This window comes from Onychomys torridus, unplaced genomic scaffold, assembly GCF_903995425.1.
Source record: "Onychomys torridus unplaced genomic scaffold, mOncTor1.1, whole genome shotgun sequence".
NCBI classification, from domain to species: domain Eukaryota; kingdom Metazoa; phylum Chordata; class Mammalia; order Rodentia; family Cricetidae; genus Onychomys; species Onychomys torridus.
The window spans coordinates 7,991-20,416 of record NW_023414089.1 but is presented as its reverse complement, the minus strand read 5'-3'; the positions used below and the strand labels follow the sequence as shown (position 1 = coordinate 20,416).

Here is a 12,426-nt window from a genome sequence, read left to right as displayed (position 1 = left end):
ATAAGGAGGTTCCTGATCTTTGGGGACGTCAGGGACAATGTCTTCACATAGCTTGGATGCAGCAGCTGAATTCTGTGAAGTAATTGTGTGTCCAAAGCCCTGATATTGGGGAGGATGGCTTTGAACCTGTAGAGACTGCATCTTGTGATGATGGGGAAAGCAGACCTGTGTGTTCAGAATGTTCTGAGTCTTCAGGAAAACTCCACCCCCATAGTCTCTCATTGTTTTCCCTTTAAGATAATATAAATTTATTAGCCAGGGAACGCCTGCTCTTCTGGGATATCAATAATGACATGTTCACAGGGCTCGGCTTCAGAAAGTGTATCCTGTGAAGTATCTGTGTCTTCCAAGTCTTGATATTGGACTGTATGAGGAGGTTCCTGATCTTCTGGGATCTCAATCACAATGTGTTCACATAGCTTGGATGCAAAAGCTGCATTCTTTGAAATAATCGTGTGTGCAAAGGCCTGATATTGGCCCTGGGGTGAGGATGGCTTTGAACCTGCAGAAAGTGCATCTCGGGAGGATGAGGAAAGCAGATGTGTATGCTCAGTATACTCCGGATCTTCAGGATTTTTTTTTCTTCTGATACCCTCGAATTGTTCTCCCTTTAAGACAATATAAATTTATTAGCCAAAAGTTATTTCTACCATTCTAAAAATAGTCCCCTCAGTGTCCTCCCTAAATTTGAAGAGCCTGTGTCATGGCACTGCTTTCAATATGTCTTAGTTCCTAAATTACCAGAGTAAAGCTTATGTATTTGGGTTGGGGTGATACCTCAGTCTGCAAAGTGCTTGCCACACAAGAATGAGGACCTGAGTTCAATCCTCAGCACGGGTCCAAAGCTGGGCATGCTTGCAGTCCCTGTGCTAGCGAGACAGAGTTGGATCCCTGGGGCCTTCTGGCCAGCCATCCTAGCTGAGTCTGTGAGCCCCAGAACAGTGAGAGACCCTGTCCCAAAACCCAAGCTGAACAGCTCCTGATGTGCCACACCTGAGGTTCACCTCTGACCCTACGAGCACATACAGACACACTCTGCCCCCTGCCCACTATACACACACTCACACTAACCAAAGTTAAACAGCCGTTACTTACCTAGATGTCTTATTTGTTCAGAAATATCATCTCTGACATCTGATATATCCCACATAGCCAGAAAAGATTCAAAGCACGAGGCTTCCTCTGCCTCTCGCACGTAGGGTTTGTAGGAGAATACGTGGTAATGGGCAATGGCCACAAGGAACATTTCAAGGCAGATTATGAAATCCTACACCAGCCACAAAAATATCCATCACCTTCGGCTTTAAATCTAGTTTTGCAAAATGCTAACATTTTCAGAGTTACATAGGGGGTCAACTTTTAAAATATAATCCAGATTATATTCATTTTTCAACATTATGTTTTGGACTTCAAAACATGACAAGCCAAGGTTTAATCTCTTTTGCTTTCCCCAAGTCAAGTATTTCTTAATCCGTGCCCCAAGGACTGAAAGGAAACGTGCAGATATATGTGGACCAGGAATAAAACATTACCAATCAGTACCTATGGGCCATTTCTCTAGGGTTCCCACTCCTCACTAGAGTAAGCTAACAGCCTTGCTCACTGTTTGTACGTTTGGGGCAACACTGTGTCAAACTGCTTAAACAGTAAAACCCCTTGAGTTCACAGACAGCACTACTTACCTGCAGGCCTGTGGCGGTAACTTCCACGCTCTGCCATTCCCATGTACGCTTATCTGAAATCACTCCCACCTTAACCAACAAAGCTATAAGTGCTGCTTGCCTATATGTCAAGAAAAGGTAAATGTCAAATCTAGATCATGAAATGACCAACTGTTTATGCAATTAGGGGTGATGGAGGGGGCTCGGTGTGTAAAGCACTTGATGCACAAGTGTGAGGACCTGAGGTAGACCGCAGAAGCCAGGGAAGGCTGGGCATGGTGGTGCACATCTGGAAACCCGGTGCTCCTGCAGTGAGCCGAGAGGTGGGGTAAGAGAATCCTGGGAAGACTGCAGGCTGGTGAGCCTGATGTGTGCAGAGTGAAGAATTAAGAGACCCTATCTCAAATGAAAGGCGAGAACTGATACCCAAAGCTGTCCTCATTTCCACATGCACACATGGCATGGACATGTCACCACTCACACAATGAACACATACATATCATATACACAAAGAGATTAAAATGTGCACCTAAAAACAGTTAAGGCCTCAACATACCCCAGAACTCCCCACTGTTCTGCCTTTAGGGCATATTCCCAAACAAGTCGGCTTATATTAAATATACTCACTCTGCCTTACAAATTTATTCTCCTAGCTTCATAAGATGAATTCATTATATATTCTCAGAACTTCATCATTTGGTTCAGATATCTTTTTTGCTTTGAAACTATGTACAAATAATTAGATTCTAAGTTCTAACAGCTTATAAGTAAAGGCCTGATACTCAAGTATGTTTACATGTGTATTCACTACTAGGATTTTATTTTATTATTCATGCATTCATTTAGAGATACAGGGTATACCAATGGAACCCTAGCTAGTTGTTCTAGAACTTTCTATGCTGACCAACCTGGCCTTAAACTCAGAGATCTGGCCGCCTCTGCCTCCCAAGTGCTGAGATTAATAATATTTATTTCTAGCTGTGTGTGTGCACACATGTAACATGTTGTGTGTGGGGGGGTCGGAGGACAGCCTGCAGGAGTCATTTCTTTCCATCTACCTCATGGACGCTTTGATGGAACTCCAATTGTCAGGTTGGTGATGGCAAGCACCTTTTCCTGCTGATCCTTTTCACTGGCCCTATTAATTTCAGTTTTGTTTTTCTCCCTTTTAAGCCTTACTTCTTATGATTAGTGTGGCAGGGTGCCAGAGGACAGCTTTGTGGAGTTGGTGCTCTACATCCACCTTTACAGGGGTCCTGGGGATTAAACTCAGTTCATTAGGCATGCATAGCAAGTGCCTTTCCCCAGGGAGCTAGCCTGCCAGCCCACAGAGTATCTGCATTATAATATATATCATATATAATACCATCGAGTCCCAGAAGTCCCTATAGCAGAAGCTACTTCTGTAGAGGACTGTGTATGATGTATGCCTTCAACTGCTAATGATTACTCGGGCAGTGCAGTTTCACGAATTCCTTCTCCTTTGTCCTTACTGAATTGCTAAAGTGGATCTATTTGTTTCTATATCTCTTAGTACCTATCCTGTCCTAACACCACGGCTACTTTGCTGTTTGCTCTGTGACATTGAGGACAGACAGACAGCAGGCCTGTGAATACACCATGCAGACACTGATGTGTCTCTAGCCCTACCTTGTGTTTTAAAGGACACTCACTGATAAACATTTCCCTGTCATTAAATATTTTCTCCCAAATTGGTACTGTTTTATTTATGACAGATTTTAGGTAATTCATTCATTTTGAGCCAGGGTCTCCCTATGTAGCTGACTGGCCTCAAACTTGCCATGTAGACCCTGCTATCCTTGAACTCATAGAGAATCACCTGCTTCTGCCTCCCCAGGGGAGTGCTGAGATTAAAGGTATACACCACCACACCAGCATCAAGATATTTAGGCTATCTCAAATTATCTTCATCTTTTAATTGTCACAGTGGCCATCTGACTGCTTCTTTGATGGTTCAGATACAAGGTAACACAATGTGGCATAGGCTGGTCCACAACTTGCTTTATAGAGCAGGCTGTCCTCAAACTCACAATTTGAGATTCTCTTGCCTCACCCTGAATGCTGGGATTACAGTTATGTACCACCACACACGACTAAGACTATTTTTTTTTAATTTTTAAAAACTAATATTTATTTTTATTTGTATGCATTTTGCCTGCATGTATGTATACGATACATGTGCAGTGTCGGTAGATACCAGAAGAGGGCATTAGCACCACCTGCATCTGAAATTACAGAAGGTTGTGAGCCACTAACCTTGTTGGTGTTGGGAACTAAACCCAGGTCCTCAGCAAGAGTAGCAAGTGCTCTTAACCGCTGAGCCATCTCTCCATCCCCTGTTTCTGTAAATCTTACAAGAGCTGAAGGGGTGGACTTTTAAGATGTTCTTGTGTGTGTCTGACTGGAAGTATGTGCATGTGCTCACAGAGGCCAGAGGAGGACTTCAGACCCATTGGAGCTAGTGTTACATGATGTTGTGAGCCACCAGACATGGGTGCTGGGGACCAAACTGCAGTCCTCTGGATTTACAGCACACTCTCTTAACTGCTGATCCTCTTTCCAACACCAAAGGCATCTTCCTAGTTCAGGTTGGCCTTGAATGGTAGTCCTGCCTCAGTCTTCCATGAGCTGGGATCACAGACAGGCACCCCTGAGCCTGGCGTCGTATTCACATTGTTTAAATGAGTCCCTTAACCAACAGTTTTATTGGCATTTACAAAATGAGAATATTTAAGAGCAAGCAATACTTACCAGAACAATACCAAAGCTATAAGTTTGACACAAAGAAATTTGCCAACGGGTTGTATAGGGCTGAGATCTTCCTGTAGCACTTTATAAAAGAGGAAGAGACAGTACATGGCGGCCTAGAAACAAAAGCAACTTTCAACATCCTGCACTAGGAAGACAGTGACAGAGCCCTTAGTTAAAGCCAAAACCAGAGTCTACAGTGATGTTCCCGGCAGAGCTTAGAGCTAATCAGCCGACGTTTTAGTGTTTTTAATACGTTGCTGAAGATGCATGTATGTGAGATTCTCAAGAGAGATATGTAACATTTTTCCTGAATATGTTTCTAAGTGTTCTTGTACTGGAACTCAAAGCAATAAACAAATGGCATGAACGGAAGGTTTCCTTCAGTCAAAGAAAATGGCAACACAAATTACCGCCACTTTTATAAAAGCAGATTATTATTATTAGCTAATCTCTTGTGTAACATTTACACACACACACAGTTTATGAGACAACACATTAAATAAGCACAGTTTCAAGAAACCTGTGATCATGAAATCTGCATCACACAAACCCATTTCCTTGAGAGCAGTGTGTGAGTCCAGCCGGCCTTACTTCTTAAAATAAGTGCCCACGTCTTTAGAGTCAGTTACAATAACCAACCAGCGTTTCAACAGCAAGCAGCATTTCTGGAAGCTTACTTTTCCCATTAAAACCAGGAGATACTTTATGCTCATTTAAAATACTTCAGGATCTGAGAGCAGTAAAGGAAGAACCGAGTTCAGACCCTTGCACTGGAGCAGGGCCACCCAGGGTGCTTGTCACACACTCACGGGCCCTGGGTTCTAGTTCTAGTACCACTAAAACAAACAGACTCTCAGCACTGAGCCATTGCTCTGTACATAGGAACTGTGACCCTCATGCCGGGATCTTACCCAGGGCTGTGTGACAGGCAAACATCCCAGGCACATTCCACAGTCATAACCCAATTTTCCAACATGTGTCATGAACTAAAATAAGTATTTGTTCCCCAATGTCTTTTTCAGCTGAAAGTAGCTAACTTTTGTGTATGTTTCATAAGGTTTACTTTTAGTATCTGTCTAAATGCCAATGGGAAGACCAAACTATGCCCACCGTGTTTAGAGTGTTTCCAGTCCTGTTTATAATGGGCATTACATCCCAGAAGCGAGAACACTTCTACCATTTCTTTAGACTACATTCCCAGAAAAAAGACTACTGGTCATGAAGATGAACGTGAGAGAAAGCTCTGGAGACATACCCCATTTATTTCCGTTATAAACTAACTTACTTCCTTCCTTCCTTCCTTCCTTCCTTCCTTCCTTCCTTCCTTCCCTCCCTCCCTCCCTCCCTCCCTCCCTCCCTCCCTCCTTCCCTCCCTCCCTCCCTCCTTCCTTCCTTTGTTTCTTTCTTTCTTTGGTGTTTTGAGACAGGGTTTCTCTGTGTAGCCCTGGCTGTCCTGGAACTCACTTTACAGATCAGGCTGGCCGCAAACTTGAGATCTGCCAGCCTCTGCCTCCCAAATTCTGAGATTAAAGGCATGCAATGCCATGCTTGGCTGCACTATAAACTTCTAATAATTTATGTATTAGAAGTGTTTGTTGCTATATTGTAAAAAGCACTATCCAAAGTCTTTAGAAGAACAGCACTCATTTTTAATTGAAAAAAAAAGTCATTTTTTAAATTTTTCTTTAATTCTAAATATAGATCAGAGATTTGAATTCTTGCTATTTTGTTTGTTTATTTGTTTGGTTTTTGAGACAGGGTTTCTCTGTGTAGCTATGGCTGTCCTGGAACTCAATCCGTAGACCAGGCTGGCCTCTAACTCACAGAGTTCTGTCTGCCTCTGCCTCCCAATTAAGGGAAGCGCCACCACCGCCTGGTGAATACTTGCATTTTATTTAAAGTCTATCTTCTTGTGCCAATTAGACTTTTTCCTCCTACTGAATAGGCCAATTGAATTATGTTTTGTTTATTTAGAAGGGACACCATGCTTATCTCCACAAGGCTGTGCTGTCACAAGAGGAAACAGCTATGCATGTAAGTTACCAAGTCATTTATGAACATATCACTGTATTTCTACATTGTATAAAGGTATACATTAAAACTGTTTCAAGTTCCATGTACAAATTAAAAGGTAATTTTTCTCTAGAAATAGTGTCTGATAATATTTAGCGACAGGAATGAATTTAGTAAAATTAAAAAGAATGATGATTTACTTACCAGTTCTGACAAATTATTGATTGTAATCAAGTAAGTCCTTGCATTGGAGAAACCAAACTTCACTTCCTGGTAGACACCAACCATCTCACATACCCTTAAAAATGGCAAAAATCAACTTTAAGACTGACCAAGCAAACCCATATCTTAATATGTACCCTCTAGAGACTTATTTTATGCAAATGAATGTCTTACATGCACGTACACATGTGCACAATGAGCATGCAGTGCCCTTGGTGACCAGAAAAGGGCGCTGGATCCTCTGGAACTAGAGTGAACTAAAGCTCTGCAAGAGTACCAAGTGCTATTACCACTGAGTGCTCCACTGAGTGCTCCAGTGAGTGCTCCATTGAGTGCTCTCCAGCCCTGAACACGTTCTTAAGGTAGAGTGGTGGCAACACTTAAAATTTGGAGTCTGTGTACTTCAGTAAAGTCTGTTTATTCCAGTAAGTCTGCTTTTGGATTTTCTGATATGTTGTACTGTCTGCTCCCAAAAGGATGTGAATCTCGTGGCAATCCTTTGCATTGTTCATCGCAATGGAATCCAGTTTCTATATATGTATTTACACTATTCATCAACATTATTTTTCTACTTGTTTTTCCCATTAAAAACATAGATTATTTTTTAAGACAAGGCCCAGTCTGGCCTTAAACTCTCGATTCTCCTGCCTCTACCTTCAAGTGCTAGGATTATTTGCCATGAATCACTACACTTGGTTTCTGTCGTGCTGGGAATTAAAGCCAGGGCTTTGTGCTTACAAGGCAAACACTCTTATCAACTGAGCTATATTCTCAGCCATGTATCATGAAGATTAAAAAAAAAAAAAAGCAAAGGGAGGGCCATACTTACAATGCTATAAGACCGATAATTGGTCTGATCACAGTGTACTGCAGCACTCCCAGTTTACATCGAAAAAGCAGTATTCTGCAGAAGAAAGTGAACATAACATCTCAACTATTCAGTGGCATCAGAACATCGCAAAGCCTCCAAATTAAAATCCCGTTGAGAGCTGACACTATTTATATTGAATTCTGCCAATTTTGATCTCCTCAATGATAGTAGGGTAAGAATGTGGTGGCAACATGGAAATCTGAAGACCACTTTGACATTATTTAACAACTTTATCTCCTAAAGCCTCCCTTCAGCTCCACTATAGTGCGACACAGAACAGAAGGAACAGAAGAAGGTGCTGGGACCTTGGACTTTTCCTGTTTCCCACTCTGGCCATGATACACTGCAAATCAACAGGACCAAATGAACTGAGTCTGTGAGCCAAATAAAACCGACTATCTCAGGACCTCCGCTGATAGAACTGATCGTGGTGGGTCTAACTAACACAGGAGAAAACCAGAGGCACAAATGAACTGTGAGCCTGTGCACATGCACATGTATAAGGCATTGGCACTCAGGATGCAGCTTCCTCGTGAATGTGTCTACAGAAAGATTTCCCGGGACAAGGCAAACCACCCTGAGGGTGGGCGGTGATCCACAGGCTGGGGCCCTGGACTGAACACGAGGCAGTGAGCTGAGTTCCGGCTTTCCTCTCTGCTTCCTGACAGCAGATGCAGTGTGACATCATGCACCTACCCCGTGCCTTTCCCACCAAAAGGACTGCACCCTCAACTGTGTTCCTAAGATGCTTTTGTCAGTGACTTTGTCTCAGCAGGGAGACAAGTACAAGACAATTAGCTGTGTGATCACGTGCATAGTCATTTAGGCTCCAATTCCCAATGATCAAAAAGATGCTGATTAAATATTTTCTAAGGTTTTTCTCCCTCCATACATTGATGAACTTTTCTATTGGGGTAAGCAATGAAAAATGAAAAAAAAAAAACAAACCAAAAACCTCTCAACATGTACATTGTAAAAATGTATTTTATTATCTTCCAAACTAGTACTTCGTGCTATGTAGGATAAGGGCTCTGCCTACTGTCCCCGCCCCTTGCAGAGAGCTGACTGATATTTCAGACCCTCACAGAGACCCGTCAAAACCAAACACACTTACTCTCCCATCGCCCATGGTGGACAGAAGCAGAATGGAAAAAGATGCTGTTGTTGATTTTTAGATTCCAGGTATGATGTTATATTTGGGATCCGCATTGTTAAATAATTGATAAGGAAGACCATGAAGTTATAGATGGTGTAGGCTTCGTAACAGTCTCTACAGGTATCGGCATATATTCTAAATCGGGGGAATTTCAAGGCCAACCACTGTGGAAAAGCACAGATGTTAGGAGAAATGCTACTGATTCAGGAAGTGCTGCAGAAGGCATTTTCTTCCTTCCTTCTCCCTTCTTTCCTTCCTTCCTTCCTTCCTTCCTTCCTTCCTTCCTCCCTTCCTCCCTCCCTCCCTCTCTCTCTCTCTCTCAATCTCTCTCTCTCCTTTCTTTCTTTCTTTCTTTCTTTCTTTCTTTCTTTCTTTCTTTCTTTCTTTCTTTCTTCCTTTCTTTCTTTCTTTCTTTCTTTCTTTGCTTTGTCTTCCAAGACAGGGTCTATGTAACCTGGATGTTCTGGAGCTCACTATGTAGACCAGGCTGGCCTCCAACTTCAGTGTTCCACCTGGGTGATGGGATTAAAGGGCTGCAGCACCACACCTGGATAAAGCCATTTTCTTTAGTTGTGTCTACTGTGGAAAGTGTTTTTTCCTTTTAATTTTTCCGTTTTTGGTGGTGGGGTACAAATAAAAGATTTAATAAGTAAAAAGCATGATAGTGAACTATCAGCATCCTTATGAGAATCTGCATCTATGGGTTCAGCCAACCCTGGAGCAGAAATATTTGTAACAGCCCCTGACCCCAGGTCTGCACTCTGGAACTCACTATACAGACAAGGCTGGCCTCGAACTCACGGAGGTCCCCTTACTTGCCTATGGCACTGATGTTCTATCAGGTGTCATATGCCATCTAGAAATGACCGTAAGGACAGGGGAGACACACTAGTCCATATGCTGACACTGACCATTTTATATAAGGGAACTGAGCATCAGCACATTTTGATGCCTGGGGTGGGAAAGTATTCCCTTGTGGCTATGTATCGATGAGGGTAATTTACAATATTTCATCCTTTAAAAGAATAAGAGCCACTAACCTTAAATTTAAGCAACCGAGCAAGGAAAACAGCTACACATTAAAAATATTTGAATTATCTGTATTTTTCATTCTATTATTTTCCTTACCAACACTAAAAACAAGTGAACTTGGCCAGCTGTAGTGGTGCATATCTTTAATCCCAGCCCTTGGGAGACAGAGGCAGGGGTCTCTCTGTGAGTTTGGGCCCTATCTGCTCTACATCTTGAGTTCCAGGATAGCCAGATCTACATAGTGAGACCCTGTCTCAAAAATATAAAAACAAATAAACAAGTAAAAATAAAACATAAAGAAAGAAAAAGCTGGACTGTGGTGGTGCATACCTTTGATCCCAGCACTCAGGTGGCAGAGACAGGTGTATCTCTGAGTTTGAGACCAGCCTGGTCTCCAAAGTTATTTCCAGGACAGCCAGGGCTACACAAAGAAACCCTGTCTCAAAAAATTTTTCCTATTAATATCTTTTAAAAGTCAATATTGTGTGTTCATTACTTTATTAAGCTTTTTTTTTGTTTTTTGTTTTTTTGTTTTTGTTTTGTTTTGTTTTTTGAGAAAGGGTTTCTCTGTGTAGTTTTGTGCCTGTCCTAGATCTCACTCTGTAGACCAGGCTGGCCTCGAACTCACAGAGATCCACCTGGCTCTTCCTCCCAAGTGCTGGGATTTAAGGCGTGCACCACCACTGCCTGGCTATTAAGCATTCTTTAGTAAGCATAGTTAAGTGTTAGAAAAGAAGGAAGGTGGTGGTGCCCACGCCTTTAATCCTAGCACTTACTGGAGAGACAGAGGCAGGTGGGTCTCTGAGTATGAGGCCAGCCCGGCCTACAGTTAGTTCCAAACAGGACTACATGGAAAAACCCTGTTTCAAAAAACCAGAAAAAAAAAGTGTTGTAAAAGATTTTTTTAAGGTTTATTTACTTCATTATTTTATGTGTATGAGTATTTTGCCTACATGTATGCATATGTGCTATGTTCATGCCTGGTGCCTACAGAGATCAGAAATTGATTCCCTGGGACTGGAGTTATAGTTGTGAACTGCCATGTGGGTGCTGGGAATTGAATCCGGGTCCTCTAGAAGAGCAAAGTACTCCTTACCTCTGAGCCATCTCTCCAGCCCAAGAATTCTTAATGCAATACAATAAAACATACTTACACTGTCCAAACTGTATATTGGGACCATCCAAAGAATCCTACAGAAAGTAAAACATAAAAAATACTTAATATCATCTTTATGAATTAAGTCAGTCAATACTAGTAATAGGAAATACATTAAGATTTGACCTCATAATAGGTTTTTGAAGTTTGGGTTGTGTGTAATGCATCAAGTGTTGCAGAATACCCCAGAAGGACACATGTATCGTCAACATCATAAAGATTCCAGCAATAAACCATGATTTAGCGTGTATTCCAACCTTGAAAAACAAAAGAACACATTGGTTTAGATTCTGATATTAAATCTATAAAGGTCAATATTTTTGTCTTAATTTTTCATTAGATTACTAATACTGCTTGGTACTTCCCAGTTAATTAGTAGCAATTAAAAAAGATTTACTTTTTAATAAATTCTATGTATGTGTGTGTCTGTGTGTGAATATGTGCATGTGTGAGTGTGGGTACCTGCTGAGGTCAGAAGAGGGTGCTAGATTCCTTGGAGCTGCAGTTACAGAGTGTGGTAGCACACACCTTTAGTCCCAGTAACTTGGGAGTCAGGAGGGTCTCTGTGTGCCAAGCCTGACAAAAGAACCCTCCTCCTCCTCTTCCTCAAAAAAATAAATAAAATAAAAATAAAAAAAGAAGACCATTTCCATAGTGCCTTTGCCCATTTCTAGTGTGTTACTTGCTTTCTATCTTGATTCTGGTATGCTGTTTAGGAGCTATCTTGAGGAAATGCTTCAGTTAAGTCTCTAATCTTAAACACAAAAACAAAATCTTCCTTTAATCTTCTCAGTCCCCTCCACCTACTGTGCTATCATTTCTCAGGCTCCTTCGGAGTCAAAATCTTCAAAACTCATATATTCTGCGGATTCTAAGTTTCCACCACACATTCCTACTTCAGCAATTCTGTTCTGGGTTTGGTCGTTCCAACTGGAGTGATCACTAATCTCCCCACTGACCTTTCTACTGGTGAAGAGTGACAGGCAGGTTGGCCACAGTGGACACTATTCAGAACCTCCCCTTGAAACCCTCCTCCCGGGCATTCACTTCGTTGGTTCCTAGTGAATTCCTGGGTAGAGGTGCTGGGCCCTCTTACCTTTTCCAGTTTTCTAAATTTCCAAATACCCCAGGCTAGCAGGCCCAGGATGCTAACTGCGTAAGTGAGTACGACCATCGGTTTGATCCATCGCCTCCAGTTTTTCCTATTGCATGCACAGGGCATTTTCACCAGTAAATGAGCATTGAACAGCCACAAAAGTGAACCAAATGAAGATTTTGGCACTTTCTCTTCTTTAGCTGTTTTCTGTGAAGTCAGACGTCAGACCTTTATGATTGGGCAGCTACTGAGGAGGGCGTGAGTGTAACCTAGGTTACTGAAGGGCGTGGTGGGAGGGATGCAGAGGAGGGTAGTGGAGGACTGTTGGCTTTGCTAACTTGCCTGGTCTTAGGGGATCCTGAGAAGTGTTCTGGAAGTTGTAGGGACTGGGAACGTCTCAGAAACACCTGCTGCATTCTTGAGACTTTGTTCCATCTAAAAGAAAGC

The 12,426-nt window shown here is 42.1% G+C and overlaps 1 protein-coding gene across 1 annotated transcript; it reads right to left on the bottom strand.

The window, feature by feature from the left end:
* Positions 1-251: 251 nt before the first annotated feature.
* On the bottom strand, positions 252-12,105 carry LOC118576701 (transmembrane protein 184C-like). The gene is given in 11 exon segments (XM_036176912.1): positions 252-576; positions 578-608; positions 1,096-1,267; positions 1,683-1,782; positions 4,434-4,546; positions 6,651-6,744; positions 7,498-7,572; positions 8,654-8,859; positions 10,882-10,918; positions 11,010-11,140; positions 11,980-12,105. Coding segments are annotated over 11 exon segments (1,410 nt in total).
* Positions 12,106-12,426: the final 321 nt, after the last annotated feature.